This window comes from Myotis nattereri (assembly GCF_964212035.1).
Source record: "Myotis nattereri genome assembly, chromosome: 21".
Lineage (NCBI taxonomy): Eukaryota > Metazoa > Chordata > Mammalia > Chiroptera > Vespertilionidae > Myotis > Myotis nattereri.
This window is the reverse complement of record NC_138097.1, coordinates 564,064-581,392: the sequence shown is the minus strand read 5'-3', so window position 1 is coordinate 581,392 and position 17,329 is coordinate 564,064. Positions and strand designations below refer to the sequence as shown.

Here is a 17,329-nt window from a genome sequence, read left to right as displayed (position 1 = left end):
GCATCAACCTATGAACCAGGAGGTCAGGGTTGGATTCCCATTCAGGGCACAGGCCCGGGTTGTGGGCTCGATCCCTGCTGTGGGGCGTGCAGGAGGCAGCTGATCAAGGGTTCTCTCTCATCACTGATGTTTCTGTCTCTCTCTCCCTCTCCCTTCCTCTCTGAAATCAATATTAAAAGATATTTTTTGAAAAGAAAGAAAATGGGCAGGAGCTACCCTACACTGGTAGACTGAGTCACAGCCAGGGCAGCCAAGGTGAGGCTGGAGGGAACAGGCCGTGTGCACCGGGAAAGGGGGCGGGGTCAGGCCCAGCAGTGTGTGACTCCCCGGCCCCTCCGGCATCACTTACCTGCTGACTTGGGAAGCAGCGAAGTCAGGCAGGGGAGCCACGGAAGCCAGGTGGGCTGCCAGGAGGAGGAGGCGGAGGAGGCTGTGGGCCCTGGACGGGTGGGCAAGCTGTGAGCCAGCGCCTAGGCTGCGGAGAACAAGACAGGAGAGGCCGTGGTGAGGAGGTGAGGAAGGTGCAGGGGCCCACTGGGCGATGGGGGTCCTACAGGAGCCGCGGGCGGAGGAGCCGTGCCTCGTAAACGCTCAAAACAGGCTCTTCAGGGAAAGAGCTGACCCGGTTCACAGCCCAGGCTGGTGGCTATGGTGTTCGCACGGCTCCCGTGGGCCATTTCTTTCCTTTTTTAAAAAAATGTATTTTTATTTCAGAGAAGAAGGGAGAGGGAGAGACAGAAACATCCATGATGAGAGAGAATATGAATCGACTGCCTCCTGCACGCCCCCTGCTGGGGATCGAGCCTGCAACCCGGGCCTGTGCCCTGAGCGGGAGTCGAACCCGGGACCCTTCAGTCTGCAGGCTGACGCTCTATCCACTGAGCCACACCGGCCAGGGCCCGTGGGCGATTTCACGTTACTGACGTGGTACAGCTTACCAACCGTAGAATGTGCTGTGATGTGGGGTACGCACCAGCTGCAGACACCCCCGGTGACTGTGGCACAGAGTGGGGGTGTCACGCTTGGCCCCAGATGCACGGGTGTGCACACCGGCAGAGTCCATCCCACAGGCCACCGGAGGGCTGTCCTCTGGGCAGAGCCGGTGTGAGCAGAGCCCCCCGATACCCACTCCGGTCCGCAGCCCCCCGCCGCTCTAGTACGGCTCCTTGGGACTTGGGGGAGTGGCCCCCCATGATGTCAGGACTGCTGGCTGTCCCCCTCCATATCCCATTTGCTCTGTATCTGCTTTCTTCCTCTTTTTTTGTATAAGATTTTTAAAAATATATTTTTATTGATTTCAGAGAGGAAGGGAGAGGGAGGGGAAGGTAGAAACGTCAGTGATGAGAGAGAATCATGGGTCGGCCACCTCCTGTACGCCCCACACTGGGGATGGAGCCCACAACCCGGGCATGTGCCCTGACCGGGAATTGAACCCGGGACCCTCCAGTCCGCAGGCCAATGCTCTATCCACTGAGCCACACCGGCCGGGGCTGTATCTGCTTTCAGTGGGGCCGTGCCTCCTGGGTCTTCGCTGAGGGAGGACGCCAGGCCCTGGTCCCAGGGAGGGCCAGGCCTGTGCTGGTCCAGTAAGAAGAAGGGCTTACGGCTCCAGAGGCTGGGAGGCCTGCTGCACCCAGAGCCCCACACAGGGTGTGAGGGTGGTCAGGACCTGGGTGCCGCCTCAGCTCCACACCAGTCTGCTGGGACCTGGAGCCCGTGGAGCTGTGCCTGGGACCAGCTTCCCTCCACACACACGCGTGTGCACACACATGCACACGGGTACACACACACACGCACACGGGGCCGGGGGTGGGGGGGCCACGGTCTCAATCAGCCCAGAAGGGCCTGGAGCCCTGCCCGGGAGGGGGATCGTTCTGCCGGCCTCTGGGGCTGGGGGGACGGGTCCTGCTCCGGCCTGGCTGCCCCCGCAGCTCCTGTCAATTAACTCGGGGCTCGGTGTGCGGGCAAGCGGGGTTTCAGAGCCATAACGTCTCCCTGTCAGGCATGAGCGATGGGCCCGCCGGGCCTCCCCGTCCCCCTCCCCGAGGCCGGCTTTGTCCCGGGGTCCCCGTGTTGCATGCGTCACTGCCCGGCCACCCCGGTCAGCAGGTGGCCGCGGGAACGGGAGTGAGGGCGGCCCATCTGCACACGCGAGGCCCTTTGTCTCGGCCCCGCAGGCGATGAGCGAGTGAGTGACCAGGGGCTGTCGCGAGGCCTGGCTGCCTGGGGACATGGGGCCCCGGGAGGACCTGGGCTGGGTGCTGGGGGGAACCTGGGCAGAACCAGATCCGACGGGCTCCCCCGCCCCCCGAGAGCGAACAGGCAGGAGGGGCGAGGGGCCCAGAGAAGGCGGGAGTCGGTCGGGCGGGGAGTCTGCTTGACTCACGGGAGCGGCCGCCGGCTCGCTCTCCCTCTCTCTGTCTGTTTTTATTGGTTTTAGAGAAAGGGGGAGGGCGAGGGATAGAGAGAGAGAAACACCGGTGAGAGAGGAACATCAGCGATCGGCACGCCCCCGCAGGGGATGGCGCCCACACCCGGCCTGCGCCCTGACAGGGAGCCAGATCAGTGGCCTCTTGGTTCCTGGGCCGATGCCCGACCTGAGCCACGCCGGCCGGCGGCGCATCCTGTGGGTCGGACGTGGTGGGACCAGGACGGACTTGCCAGGCAGGCCGCTCCCTCTGCCGCCTGCCAGCCTGCCCCGCCCCCCACGCGGGCGATGCCCCCGGGACGCCATCCGTCCGTCCGTGTCAGCTGTCCGGGCTGGGACGTGTCAGGCCGAGCGAGGATGGATGGGTCCCCGCTAATGAGTGCATGAGCCCATCCCCCTCGGGGCTGGGGACCGATGGCCGTAATGACCACTGGGCTGGCCCCCACTGCTGTCCTCGTTGACGGCCCCCCAGGACAGTGGCAGGGAGCCCCCCCGCCCTCCGCACGATCCGGCCGCCCGTCTCTGAGGCACCCAGGCCAGGTAGGCACGGAGGCCTCGGAGCTCCGTCAGGGACAAGACGAGGGCAGAACCAGCCAGGGGGCATTTCAAGGCCTCCCCAGCCTATAGGCGGGGACTACCGGCCCCCCAAGAACCTCCGGCCGATTGAAGGCAGCACCCCATCCTCGCCGCCTCCCTCACCTTGCAAAGCGAGGCACTGCCCCACACAGGGACCCTCCACCACGGGGATGGCAGACATCCAGGTGGGGGCCAGGGGGAGTCCTTCTTTCTCGGGGTTCATCCCCTGGCCCCCGTGATTCTCTGCCCCTGGGGTCCCTCCTAACAGGCCCTTTAACTCTCTGTGGCCCAAGTTCCCCGTGAAACGGGGACTCTGATTCCCACCCTGGGCCCTTGGACGGGAAGGGGGCCGTGACCAGGCCCAGGGCCCCCAGGATGGCGCCTGGTCCCGCAGGGGCACCGGGTGTGGGCGGCTCTGGGGCCCCCCCCAGGGGGCCAGCTGCCCGGAGCCGGCCTTGGGGAGAGGGGCTGGCAGGCTGAGGGCTCCCCGCTCCCCAGCGCTCAGCTGAGGTAACAGTCTGCCCATGAATCACATTTGCAAACACCCCAGTGAGCGGAGAGAAGCGATAATTAAATACTCGCCTCCTGCGCCCAGGCCCCTGGAATGCAGCGCGTCTGGTTAAGATGATGAATTTTCACGTTATGTTATCGCGGCGCTAATGCAATCGCCATCCAGGGCCAGAAACCCTCCTCACCCGCCCAGGGGGAGAGGGGAGCTCGGTGCGGGGGAAGCCGCGCGCCCCAGCCCTCCTCACCCTCCAGGCCCCCAGGTTGGGGCTCACCCAGCTGCCTCGCTATGGGGGAGGGGGCTCCCCTGGACATCTGGGAGGCAGAGCAGCTGTCTGCCTGTGGCCGCGAGGCCCCACGCCCCACATCCGTCAACCTCGATTAGGGAGGCGCAGGGAGCCCGCCCGCCGGGGGCTCCTCTTGTGCGAAAGCCATTCATCGGCCGCGGTGACGGCGCCCTGACCGGCGGGCATTGTGCCGGCCGCGCGCGACACGCAAGGGACGCGGCTGAGAAGTGATTGATCAGGCACCGCCATGGGGTTCCTCTCTTCACGGACTCTCAGAGGCGCCAGGTGGCATCCTGAGCGGGCGATCGATCCATGAGAGGCAGCTGCCCCCCCTGCGGCCACCTCCGGGCGGCAGGTGGACTGGCCACGTGGGGCCGGCAGGAGGCCGGTCACATGCTCTGAGCAGAGGATGGGCCTTCCCGGGGCCGGGCTGTCGGCCATCAATCCAGCGGCTCCTTCTGCACCGAGAGGGAGCGGGAGCGGCTGCCGTGTTCTCTGATGAATGACGGCCGCCGTCCCCCAGCCCTGCGCCCCGGGATCCCGGCGCGCGTGTAAATCAGACTAATGAAAGCCCAGGCTGTCGTTTTCAAGAGCAGGCGTGCGTGCCGGAAACCTCCGTGCAGTGCCCGCGAGGTGCCCGGGCCTGGGCTGAGTTCTGGAGGCGCAGACGCAAACCGGAGGTGGCCTCAATGAGGAGGGCCACGGCCAGGCAGCCTCGCGGGAGGAACCCGCTCCACCACCTCCTAGCTGTGTGGCCTTGGGCCAGTGTCTCAGCCTCTCTGAGCTAACAGGTCCCTTTCACAGGACGCTTGTAACAAGTAAATGACAGCCCCGGCCGGTGTGGCTAAGTGGAAGAGCGTCAGCCTGTGGACTGAAGGGTCCCGGGTTCGATTCCTGGTCAGGGCACAGGCCCAGGTTGTGCACTCGATCCCCAGTAGGGGGCGTGCAGAAGGCAACCGATCCATGATTCTCTCTCATCATTGAGGTTTCTATCTCTTTCTCCCTCTCCCTTCCTCTCTGAAATCAATAAAAAATGTGTATTTTTTAAAAGAATAAAGATCTGGGGCCAGACGTGCACCCCCAGCTCTGTCTTAACCAGCGAGCTGTGCCCTTATCTGTGATGAGTGTCGCTCCCAGGGGGGAGGTAAAGGATGAACAGACGGATGGATGGACAGACGGACGGACGGATGGATGGATGGATGGGTGGATGGACAGACGGATGGACAGATGGATGGTCAGACCTGGCATAGTCAGAGCTCAGTACATGTCGGCTACATGTATTTCTCCTCTGGTGGGCTCCCTGCCCCCAGGCCCCCCCACTCCCCCTCCACTGCACCTTCCACTCCATTAACCTCATGAAGCACGCCCCCCCGAGGGCAGGTACACCCCCCCAAGTCTTTCCCGGGAACCGGCACTTCTTTGTCCTGCTCTGCTGACTCCCAGAGTCCCCACGCAGCGGCCCCAGCCCCCATGACTGTGCCCCGGAGACCGCCTCCTGGGCCCTCTTCAGCGCCCCCAGCTTTGGGGACTGAACTCTGACCCCCATTCTTCCAGCCTGAATTCAGCCTGCTGGAGGGCACGGGGCCAGGCCAGAGGCCCTGGGAGGCTGGGGCCCTGGCGTGCCTCCAGGCGGAAGCAGCAAACCTCAGCAGAAATGTCCCGATGATGGGGGGACAACGGGAAGCAGGTTGGTGGCCCGGGAGGAGCGGCTACAAGGGGTCTGGGACGCCAAGGCGGGAGCTGCCTGCGGAGAACAAAGGGGCCTGGGAGAGAGGGCCCCGGCCCCGCTCCCCCATCTCAAATCCACACGGGGGGGGGGGGGGCACCAGGAATTGGCTGCAACTGCAGCCTGCGGACACCCCGACGCTGGCCTGAGCTCTGGGCTCCCCTGATGCTAAGGTGGACCACCTGATGCCGGGGGGTTGGGGGGGAGCCCTTTGCAGAGAGGTGTCCCATGGGCTCTGCTGGCTCCTGTCCAGGAGGCCCTGCCCCTTTCTCTGCCTGTGGAGAGCCCAGCCACCTGCAGAGCCCTGCGTGAGCTCAGGGTCACCTTCTCCGGGAAGGTCCGACACCCCAGAAGTGAGGTGCCCTCCCCGTCCCCGTTCATAGCACTGACACAGCACCCCACACTTGACCTGGTGCAGCCGGGGCGGCCCGCCAGGTCCCAGCCATGGCCCTTCACCGCTGACCCCCAAGCCTGGCCCGGAGTGATCCTTCCAGAAACACCGTGCGAGTCAGGGAATCCACTCATGGATCTGATGTGCCAGGAGTCTTTTTTAAAAATATTGATCGCCCGAACCGGTGTGGCTCAGTGGATAGAGTGTCGGCCTGCAGACTGAAGGGTCCCAGGTTCGATTCCGGTCAAGGGCATGTACCTTGGTTGCGGGCACATCCCCAGTGGGGGGCGTGCAGGAGGCAGCTGATGGATGTTTCTCTCTCATCGATGTTTCTGACTCTCTATCCCTCTCCCTTCCTCTCTGTAAAAAATCAATAAAACATATTTAAATATATATATGTGTGTGTGTGTGTATACATATGTATATATATATTATTGATTTCAGAGAGGAAAGGAGAGGGAGAGAGAGAAACATCAGTGATGATAGAGAATCATGGACCGGCTGCCTCCTGCACACCCCCCACTGGGGATCCAACCCACAACCCGGGCCTGTGCCCTGACCGGGAATCGAACCGTGACCTCCTGGTTCATGTCGATGCTCAGCCACTGAGCCGCACCGGCCGGGCCAGCCCTGTGCATCTTCTGCCTGGGCCTTTGCAGCATACACTTCCTTGGTCTCCAGGCATCCGACCTTGACATCCTTCAATTTGCCCTCCATTCCGGCCACCAGAGGGACCTGGGCACCCGGCACCCTTCAACCTCACAGGATGTCCCTGCCTCAAGCCCTCTCTTTTTATACTAGGGGCCCAGTGCACGAATTCATGCACAGGTGGGGTCCCTCGGCCTGGGTGGCGATGGGGGCCAATGGGGGCCATCTCGCCCAGTCCCAATCGGGCTGACTGGCCAGGGGGTAGGGGCCGTGGGAGCACAATGACCACCAGGGGGCAGCTCCTGCATTCAGCATCTGCTTCCTAGTGGTCAGTGCGACCCTTGGTCGCTTAGGCTTTTATACATATAGATATAGACAAGTGGTCCGGTGCACGGATGCGTGCACATTGAAAGGAAATTAATTAGAAGAAATATTTTAACATATTTTAACATCGCTATTTGCCCTTTCTCTATAATGTGATTGGCGCCTGCGAGAGCTTTGTGTGTATGGCGCATGCGCGAGCCAACGTTTATTTTTAAATTGCCAGTGACCCTCAGATGTACCGGCCGGTCAGTGGGATGGTCGGACGAACGGTTGGTCAGTCACTTAGCCTCATTTAGCCATATATATATATATATATATATATATATATATATATATACACACACTAGACGCCCAGTGCACGAAATTCATGCACAGGTAGGGTCCTTAGGCCTGGCTGGCAATCAGGGCAGATCTGTGGGGCGACCGGTGGGGCCATAGGCGGGCCCCCCGCTGGCACCTGCCTTGGCTGGCCTGGAGCCTGCAGGCTGGGGGCAGCTCCTGCCTTGAGCGTCTGCCCCCTGGTGGTCAGTGCACATCATAGCGACTGGTTGCTCCCCTGTTCGGTCAATTTGCATATTTGGCTTTTATTATATAGGATTTTTTTTTTAATTTCGGAGAGAAGAAGGGAAGGGGAGAGAGAAACATCCGTGATGATGAGAATCACTGGTCAGCTGCCTCCTGCACGCCCTCTACTGGGGATCGAGCCCGCAACCCCGGGGCATGTGCCCTTGACCCAGAATCGAACCCAGGACCCTGCAGTCCCCAGGCTGAGGCTCTATCCACTGAGCCACACTAACAAGGGCTGCCTCAAGCCCTTTTGTTGTCTCCCCACCTACTAAGCCGGCCTCTGTCTCTCAGCCCCCCTGCAGGTACAGCAGGTCCCGGAAGCTTGCAGGGCCAACGTGGGGTCCCCGGCAGAAAGCTTGCGAAGCACAGCTTCCTGAGCCCCACCCCTGACCCCTGACCCCCGACCCCACGTCTCCAGGGCTGGGCCTGGGGGTCTCCATGTGGAGAGAGCCCGCCCGGGTTGCTGCGATGCCCGGCTCGGATCACAGATGGGCAGCCGGAAACCACCTCCCTTCTCTCACCTGGCCGCTTCGCATGGCCACTGCCCACTGCGCCGCCCTGGCCTAGGATGCCGGGCCAGGTCCCCCTTGCTTCTGCCCCCCCACCCCACCCCGCCTAACGCGGAAGCCACCGCCACTTGACACAAACAGGACCAGGGCGCCCTGTGCCCAAGCCTCCCCTTCTCACCAGGCGCCCCCCAAACTCACAGCTCCGTCTCGCCACAGCCTGTCCTTTCCCCGGCCCACAGTCTCGCGGGATGTTGGGTTCGAACACGGGGTACAGGCCCACAGTCTCGCGGGATGTTGGGTTCGAACACGGGGTACAGGCCCACAATCTCGCGGGATGTTGGGTTCGAACACGGGGTACAGGCCCACAGTCTCGCGGGATGTTGGGTTCGAACACGGGGTACAGGCCCACAGTCTCGCGGGATGTTGGGTTCGAACACGGGGTACAGGCCCACAGTCTCGCGGGATGTTGGGTTCGAACACGGGGTACAGGCCCACAGTCTCGCGGGATGTTGGGTTCGAACACGGGGTACAGGCCCACAGTCTCGCGGGATGTTGGGTTTGAACACGGGGTACAGGCCCACAGTCTCGCGGGATGCTGGGTTCAAACGTGGGATGAAGGCCCACAATCTCGCGGGATGTTGGGTTCGAACACGGGGTACAGGCCCACAATCTCGCGGGATGCTGGGTTCCAACGCGTGGGATGAAGGCCCACAATCTCATGGGATGCTGGGTTCGAACGGGGGTGGGGGCCCAAATCTCGCCGGATGCTGAGTTTGAACACGGGGACCCACCATCTCGCGATGCCGGGTTCCAGCGCGGGATGAAGACCCACAATCTCGCGGGATGCTGGGTTCAAACGCGGGGTGGGGGCCCAAATCTCGCGGGATGCTGGGTTCGAACGCGGGGTGGGGGCCCAAACCTCGCGGGATGCCGGGTTGAACTCGGGGTAAAGGCCCACAATCTCGCGGGATGCCGGGTTGAACTTGGGGTCGGGGCCCAAATCTCGCGGGATGCCGGGTTGAACTCGGGGTAAAGGCCCACAATCTCGCGGGACGCTGGGTTGGCTCAGCCGCGCACAGGAGGGTGCTGACGGGGCGGGGTCAGGCTTCCCCCCTCGGCCCCCTTGGTCTCCGCAGCACGTGGAGGATGGGGATGCGGAGTGCGAACCCCAACACCATAGCCCCCAGTCCCTGGCGGGACCGCTCCTTCATATCATGGATGTTCTCAAACACACACCGAAGTGGCGAGCATGGCCCAACATGCTTGGCTCAGTGGGTGACCCTTGACCTCTGAACCAAGAGGTCACGGGGTCGGGGCACGTGCTGGGTTGCGGGCTCCATCCCCAGTCCCGGGCGCGCAGGAGGCAGCCGGTCCGTGATTCTCTCTCATCTTGGATGTTTCTCTCCCTCTCCCTTCCTCTCTGACATCAGTTTTTTAAAAACCCATATATTTTGCTATTATTTTTTAATCCTCACCCGAGGACATTTTTTCCATTGATTTTTAGAGAATAAAAGGGAGAGGGAGAGACACATGGATTGGTTGCCCCCCCCCTTGCCTTCCCCACACCCCCGACCAGGTCGGGGAGCCTGCAACCCAGCCACCTGCCCTTGACCGGAATCGAACCCGAGACCCTTCAGTCCCCAGGCGGAGGCTCTATCCACTGAGCCACACTGGCCAGAGCAATAAAAAATATTTATTTTTTTTTTTAAGTGGGGCGGATGGTGTAATGCCTCCCGGACGTGCTCACCGCCCAGCTTCCACAATGATCCCTCCGTGCCCCCGTCCTGTCCCATCCAACCCCCCAAGAACGGAGCCTGGGGAGCGGGTGGCAGGGCGCCCCATCTCCCAGGTGCATCTCGGAGCACTGGTGCCAGGCTCGCACCCTGGAGACCCCGACGCCCGGGGCGGGGCGCAGCGAGGGCGCAGGGGCTGGGGTCTCCGGGCTCACAGGGGCCGCGGGCCAGGGGCGGGGCCGGGGGCGGGGCGCAGGGGGCGGGGTGGGGGCGCTCTCCATACACTCGGGGCGCGCGCCGGGCGCAGAGCGCAGTCTCCGCCGAGCAGCTCCGAGTCCGCCCGCCGCCCCGCAGCCGCCGCCGCCGCCGCCACGATGCCCAACTTCGCCGGCACCTGGAAGATGCGAAGCAGCGAGAACTTTGACGAGCTCCTGAAGGCTCTGGGTAAGCGGGCGCGCCTGCTCCCCCGGGGAGGTGCCCCGAGTTCGCAGAGGCTGCGTTCTGGGGACCGACACCCCCCGCAGGAGAGAGTCGCGGAGCTGAGATCCGAGGCGCGGGGAGTGGAGCCCGCGCCCGCGCGCGCGCGTCCAGGCTGGGTGTCTGCGGGGCGCCTTCCCCGACGGCTCCACCTTTCGCGCCTGTGCCTGGCGCACCCGGGGGAGAGCTGATTCCTGGGGTCCGAGGAGGGTCGGGGGCTTGAAATGTGGGGCCTCGGTTTGGAGCCCCAGCCCTGCCGCGAATTCGATGCGTCTCCCGGGGACAGCCACTCACTCGCTCGCTCGCTCTCTCTCTGAGTTTCTCCGCTGGAAGATGGAGATGGGGGGAGCGGGGAGGTGCCTGGGAGGCGGGGGGGGGGGGTTTGCAGGATGCGGAGCGGCCCCCTGCGGAGGCGCCCACCTGCAGGCGGAGGGTGTGGGAGGCGCCCCCAGCCCCGCCACCCCGCAACCCCCAGCCCGCGGCGCGCGCGCTGCCCCGCAGGTGTGAACGCCATGCTGCGGAAGGTGGCCGTGGCCGCCGCGTCCAAGCCGCACGTGGAGATCCGCCAGGACGGGGACCGGTTCTACATCAAGACGTCCACCACCGTGCGCACCACCGAGATCAACTTCAAGGTCGGCGAGGGCTTCGAGGAGGAGACGGTGGACGGACGCAAGTGCAGGGTGAGCTCAGGGCGGGCGGCGCGCACCCCCCACCCCCGCCACCCCCGCTTTGCAGCCTGTGGCGCGCGCACCCCCGCCGGGCGTGTGCACCGGCGATTTGCAGACCTCGGTGCAGCCGGGAGTCCTCGGCTTGGGGAGGGAAAAAGCCCCAAAGCCCTGCCCCTTCGCCTCCGATCCGGCCCCTTAAGCTGCCTCCCCGGGTGCGGAGACCCGCGCGCGCGCCGTGTTCCCGCGGGGGTTCCTGCAGCGCGTGGTGCGCGCGCGCGCGCGCGCGCGCGGGCGACCCGGGTGCGGGTGGCGGCGCAGGAGCCGGAGGAGGTGGCGGGGCCGCCACGTTTTCTGTCGCAGGTGGATTCGCAGCTCTGGGGTCCCGCCCCCGCGTCCCTGCGCCCCTGGAGACGCTCGGGGCCAGTTTGGGCAGTCTTGGGGGGCCCTTCCCTGCCCCCCACACCTCTCCCGCACACCTTCTCCGGTTTCTTAAAGGAAAGGTGGAATCGAAAGGGGATTCTGGCTGGGGATGGACGAAGGGCTGGCTCGCTCGCTCTCTCTCTCTCTCTGTCTCTCTCTCTCTCTCTCAAGCATCCAGGGCAAGAGTTTAGCATTTCTCTGTCTATCGGCCCAGATGCACGCGGGGGTGGGGAGGGGGGTAAGCCAGGGGTTGCCCCTCCCGGTTGCAGGTGGGCAGGTTTGCATTGGGTGGTCCCCGGAGTACCAGGAGGGTTGTTCACTCCAGTCTTTCCAGGGCCGATGGCCACTTCCTTCAAAAGTGACATTTAAATGCCTTCCTGCCCCTGGTATTTTTTTTTTCTCATTTTTTTATTGCTGTTAATTCAAGGAAAAAAGGTTGCATAAAATCCAACCTGTTCTAGAAATATAAGTGGGCTTTCCAGTACATAACATTTCAAAGGTACCCTTGACCAGAATCGAACCCGGGACCCTTCAGTCTGCAGGCCGATGCTCTATCCACTGAGCCAAGCCAGTCAGGGCTGCCCCTGGTATTTTTGTGTGTTTTTTTGTTTGTTTGTTTGTTTTTAAAGAAAAGCTGGTCCCATTCCGGAGAGCGAGGCGGTGTTTTCGCCTTCCCTGAGTCTGACGTGCGGGGCGGGATCGCTGGGCACAGGGCTTGGGACCTGGCCACCCAGAGGAGACGCGGCCCCAGGAGCTCACCAACCCCCAGGGCAACGCTGGGCCCCTGGAGCTGGCACGGCCTGAAAAAGATGGCCAGGCTTGGGGGGGTGGGGGGGGAGCCGCTGTCGCCACTCCGCCTGGAAAAACCGCAGGCAGGGCTCGCCGGGGGGACCGGACAGTGGCTACCGCCTGAGACGGTCATTCCGATTTAAGCCTGGAGAGTGGGGCTTTGTCCCCCATCCTGCCTGACCTGCCCGTGTGTCAGTTAAAAAAAAAGGCCGGGGTGTCCTGGGTCCCCAGCCCCCTGGGCAGCTCTGCTTTGTGCAAACGCAGGGGGAGACGGCAGGGGGTCCCCCTCTTTTGCTTCCCACCTCCTGCAGCAGGAAGACCCTTTAAAGCAGTGGTTCTCAACCTTCCTAATGCCGCGACCCTTTAATACAGCTCCTCAAGTTGTGGTGACCCCCAATTTCATTGTGACAAATGGAACACCATGAAAGCATCGTGATGAATCACAAAGACAATCTGTAATTATAGATGTGTTTTCCGGTGGTCTTAGGCGACCCCTGTGAAAGGGTCGTTTGACCCCCAAAGGGCTCGCGACCCACAGGTTGAGAACCGCTGCTTAGAGGGCTGTTTTGTTGGGTTTTTACTTTTTTTTTTCTGGAGGGAGGTAACCTGGAAAGTGGCCGAGTTTTGTTTTGTTTTTATAATAGATTTTTATTGATGTCAGAGAGGAAGGGAGAGGGAGAGAGGGAGAGAGAGAGAGAGAGAGAGAGAGGGAAGCATCCATGATGAGAGAGGATCATGGATCGGCTGCCTCCTGTACGCCCCACACTGGGGATGGAGCCCGCAAACCTGGGCCTGTACCCTGACCGGGAATCGAACCCTGACCTCCTGGTTCACAGGTCGACGCTCAGCTCACGCTGGCCGGGCACCCCCAAGTTTTTATCCTCAGAGCCAGAGACACCCTGTTTTATCAGACAAGGGCGCCCAGAAACGGAGGGGTTCTCCCCGAATCCGTGAGGGGAGCAGAGCCCCTTCTCTGCCCGCGGATGTGGTCACGAACGTGGTGTCTCAGCCGTCGGAAAATTTTGCAGCTCAGACATGTGGAGGTTCTCGCCTTTAAAACCCGAAACGCCGGGCCCTGGCCGGTGTGGCTCAGTGGATAGAGCGTCGGCCTGTGAACTGAAGGGTCCCGGGTTCGATTCCGGTCAAGGGCACATGCCCGGGTTGCGGGCTCGGTCCCCAGTGGGGGGCGTGCAAGAGGCAGCCGATCAGTGGTTCTCTCTCATCATGGATGTTTCTACCTCTCTTTTCTTCTCCCTTCCTCTCTGAAATCAATAAAAATATATTTAAAAAAACAAAAAAATCGCCAGGAAGGGGGTCCATGAACAAAGCACGGAGTGCTCTCAATTTTATCCCTGGAGCTGCCGAGCCTGCCAGAGGCTGTGCTGCCTCGGTGCGTGTGTGCGTGTGCGTGTGCGTGTGCATGTGTGTGCGTGTAATAGGTATATAGACACCCCATCGATCGGCAGCCAGCGCCCCTATGTGGACTCGGGTGCGTTGGAGGACCCGGGGTTGCTTGGCTGCTCGGCCGGCCCTGCCCGGCCCCTCACTGTTGTCCGGGCTCCGGCTGCCTCGGTCGGATGTGATGCGTGTCGCCCCTGCCTTTCCCGCCCCCAGAGTTTACCCACCTGGGAGAACGAGAACAAGATTCACTGCACACAGACCCTCCTGGAGGGCGACGGCCCCAAAACCTACTGGACCCGAGAGCTGGCCAACGACGAGCTCATCCTGGTGAGTCCTGGCCCAGATCCCCGGCCGGTGCCCCCCACCCCCGGGCGCCCGTCCACCTCACCGTTCAGGGCTCAGAGACACTGTCTGCCCCAGGTTAACACGCGAGCACACAGCCCCCAATGACGGCTTCGGTCAGGACGTTGCTGTGCCGTGGGGCCAGGCAGGGGCTGGAGGTGGCTGCGGTCAGCATCCGGCCCGCCCCACCTCTGCGCTGACTCTCAGAGGCTGCCCACCCCCAGCTCCGGAGCCTCTGGCTCCCTGAGGGCCCAGCCTTCACTGTTTCCCCTTCTCACTGCCCGCTTTCCTGCCTGGGAAAGAATTCAGAAATGTATGTGGTCAGCGCTGGGCGGGGGGGGGGTGCAGGGGGGGGCTTAGAGACACTTCACATCCATCCCTCTCCCCCACCAGCACTGACAGACCCCTGTGGCCTCGGAGGGCCCGGACGTCGGGCTGATGTGGGAAGTGTCTCGGGGTGACACAGCGTGGAGGGTGGGGGGGGGCTTTACCCTAAAACGATTCCCATGAAAATGTTTTTTAAAAACATGTTTTTATTGATTCCAGAGAGGAAGGGAGAGGGAAGGAGAGAGAAACATCCATGATGAGAGAGAATCACGGATCGGCTGCCTCCTGCACGCCCCCCACTGGGGATCGAGCCTGTGCCCTGACTGGGAATGGAACCTGGGACCCTTCAGTCTGCAGGCTCTATCCACTGAGCCACACCAGGTTGGGCAATAAAAATAAATTTTAAACAAAGGGAGAGAGAGGCCCTGGCTGGTTTGGCTTAATGGATAGAGTGTCGGCCTGTGGACTGAAGGGTCCCAGATTCCATTCCCAGTCAGGGCACAGGCCTGGGTTGTGGGCTCCATCCCCAGTGGGGGGCGTGCAGGAGGCAGCCGATCCATGATTCTCTGTCATCATAGATGTTTCTATCTCTCTCTCCCTCCCTCTCCCTTCCTCTCTAAAATCAGTAAAATATATTTTTTTTTTAAAAAAGAGAGAGTCGGATGGAGAGGTGTCCTGAGCAGGTACCACTGTGCGGTGTGGCCGGAGTCTCCTCCTCAGAGGAGAAGCCCTGATGAGGATTGCTTCCTCGCTGACCACTGATGACCCGCGTGTCCCTGACACACACGTCAGGGCGATGCCCCAGCACGTGCTCTGGGAGAGCGTCTCCCCCCCATCGGGGGGACCTGATCGTGGTCGGAAGCTCCAGCCGATCCAGCTCCCAGGCCCGGCTGCTGCTAACCCCCGAGCCTCAGGCCCCTCCAGGAACCCGAGAGATAGGGACCTGTCCCCCCCTAAACGTAGCCGTCTGCACACTGACCCCCACATCGGGCCCAGACACGGGGAGTTCTTGCTTTTCGGTTTTGTGTGTGTGTGTGTTTTATTTCTTTTATTTTATTTTTTTAAATATATATTTTATTGATTTTTTTACAGAGAGGAAGGGAGAGGGATAGAGAGTTAGAAACATCGATGAGAGAGAAACATCAATCAGCTGGCTCCTGCACATCTCCTACTGGGGATGTGCCCGCAACCCAGGTACATGCCCCCTGACCGGAATCGAACCTGGGACCCTTCAGTCCGCAGGCCAACGCTCTATCCACTGAGCCACACCGGTTCCGGCTGTGTGTGTGTGTGTGTGTGTTTTAAATGCATATGGGGCCCTGGCTGGTGTTCCTCAGTGGATAGAGCATCAGCCTGCAGGCTGAAGGGTCCTGGGTTCGATTCCGATCAAGGGCATGTACCTCGGTTGCAGGCTTGATCCCTGGCCCCAGCTGGGGTGTGTGGGGGAGGCAACCAATCGATGGGCCTCTCTCACGTCGATGTTTCTCTCTGTCTCTCCTCCTCCCTTCCACTCTCTCTAAAAATCAATGGAAAAATATCCTTGGGTCAGGGTTATCAAAAAATAAGTGTTATTTTTAAAATAATGATAATAAATATATGTTCATTGATGTCAGAGAGGAAGGGAGAGGGAGAGAGAAACATCCGTGATGGGAGAGAATCATGGGTCGCCTGCCTCCTGCACCCCCACCACTGGGGATGGAGCCCGCAATCCCTGGCAGAATCGAACCGTGACCCTCCTGGTTCCCAGGTCGGTGCTCAACCACTGAGCCACACCAGCCAGGCACTTTCCATGTAATTGCAAAACCGAATCCGGGGAGCAGGGATTGCTGGTGTCCGCACGCGCCGGTTCCAGACGCAAAGGAGAACGGCCCGTCGCATAACCCTCTACCCTGGCGGCCTTGCTGCCAATACAGGGCTTAAGGGAGGAAAAAAACGAAAGAGAAAACAAAAAATCAACAACAATAAAAAAAAACCCTTGCTTGCTAAACAAGAGCTCATGGCACCGGAAATTGAACGTCTGTTTCGCAGCGTTTTTAACAGGGCAGTAAGCGGCCTTATTTGGGATCCGCGGTAACCGTTCCCTTCCCTTCGCAGACCTTTGGCGCCGACGATGTGGTCTGCACGAGGATTTACGTTCGGGAGTGAAGGCGGCTGCCCGCTCCTGCCTCCTGCGTGGACAGCGCGTTGCATGTCCCCTCTCCCTGCCCCCCACCCCCGTCCGAGGAATGTCATAGGTCTGAGCCGCCGTCCCCTCCCCGTGTCAGTGTTTGGCGGCCCCCTTTCCCCCTGCCCGAGCTGTAGTGGTCCCTCCAGGCCTCCGCCAGGCCTGTCCCTGGTGCTCCATAGTTTGGCATCTGCACGGTTTCATCATCATTAAACTGGTTGCACACATCTTAAGGCGTCTCCCCCTAATTTTTTAAAAATATTTTTACTAGAGGCCTGGTGCACAAATTCGTGCACGGGTGGGGTTCAGCCAACCCGCCTGATCAGGGTGGGAGGGGTCAGTTGGGGGCGGGGCTGGTCAAACTCCTGGTGGAGGGAACAATTTGCATATTAGCCTTTTATGATACAGGATTGATTTCAGCGCTGGCCTGTGTGGCTGAGTGGATAGAGCATCAGCCTGCGGACTGAAGGGTCCTGGGTTTGATTCCCGTTAAGGGCATGTACCTCAGTGTCAGGATCCTCCCTGGACCCGGCCTGGGTCGGGGCGCGTGCAGGAGGCAACCCATTGATGTGTCTCTCTCTCATCCATGTTTCTCTGTCTTTCCCTCTCTCTTCCGCTCTCTCTAAAAACCAATGGGAAAATATCCTCGGGTGAGGATAGAAAACTTTTTTTTTAATTGATTTCAGAGAGGAAGGGAGAAAGAAACACCAGTGATGAGAGAGAATCACGGATCGGCTGCCTCCTGCACGCCCCGCACTGGGGATCGAGCCCGCCACCCGGGCCTGTGCCCCGACCGGGAATCGAACCGTGACCTCCCGGTTCCTAGGTCCACGCTCAGCCACGGAGCCACGCCGGCCGCACAAGGTGTCTGCCTTCTTTGTACTGTGCCCACCCCCAGCCCTCCGCTGGCTGGGCCTTGCGCTCAGCCTCAGCCGGCTGCCCAGGGCCGTGCCTGGCGCTGTAGCCTGAAAGAGGGCCACGGAGTAGGAGCCGTGGTCGCTCACGGAGAAACAGCCACTGACCCCACGCCCCCGTGTATGCTGGG

The 17,329-nt window shown here is 61.4% G+C and overlaps 1 protein-coding gene across 1 annotated transcript; it reads left to right on the top strand.

The window, feature by feature from the left end:
• The first annotated feature begins 9,640 nt into the window (after nt 1–9,640).
• CRABP1 (cellular retinoic acid binding protein 1) lies at nt 9,641–16,515 on the top strand. Its single transcript, XM_081114657.1, has 4 exons — nt 9,641–10,140; nt 10,675–10,853; nt 13,665–13,778; nt 16,215–16,515. The coding sequence occupies exons 1-4, from the start codon at nt 9,690–9,692 to the stop codon at nt 16,263–16,265; spliced, it is 795 nt and encodes a 264-aa protein (XP_080970783.1). The 5' UTR covers nt 9,641–9,689; the 3' UTR covers nt 16,266–16,515.
• Nucleotides 16,516–17,329: the final 814 nt, after the last annotated feature.

Excerpts from the sequence above, each read along its gene's own strand:
- CRABP1 (XM_081114657.1), top strand. The coding sequence starts at position 9,690 with ATGCCTCCCGGACGTGCTCACCGCCCAGCTTCCACAATGATCCCTCCG. Across the intron at positions 10,141-10,674 it reads CGAGCTCCTGAAGGCTCTGG|GTGTGAACGCCATGCTGCGG; the intron begins GTAAGCGGGCGC and ends GCTGCCCCGCAG. Across the intron at positions 13,779-16,214 it reads CCAACGACGAGCTCATCCTG|ACCTTTGGCGCCGACGATGT; the intron begins GTGAGTCCTGGC and ends TTCCCTTCGCAG.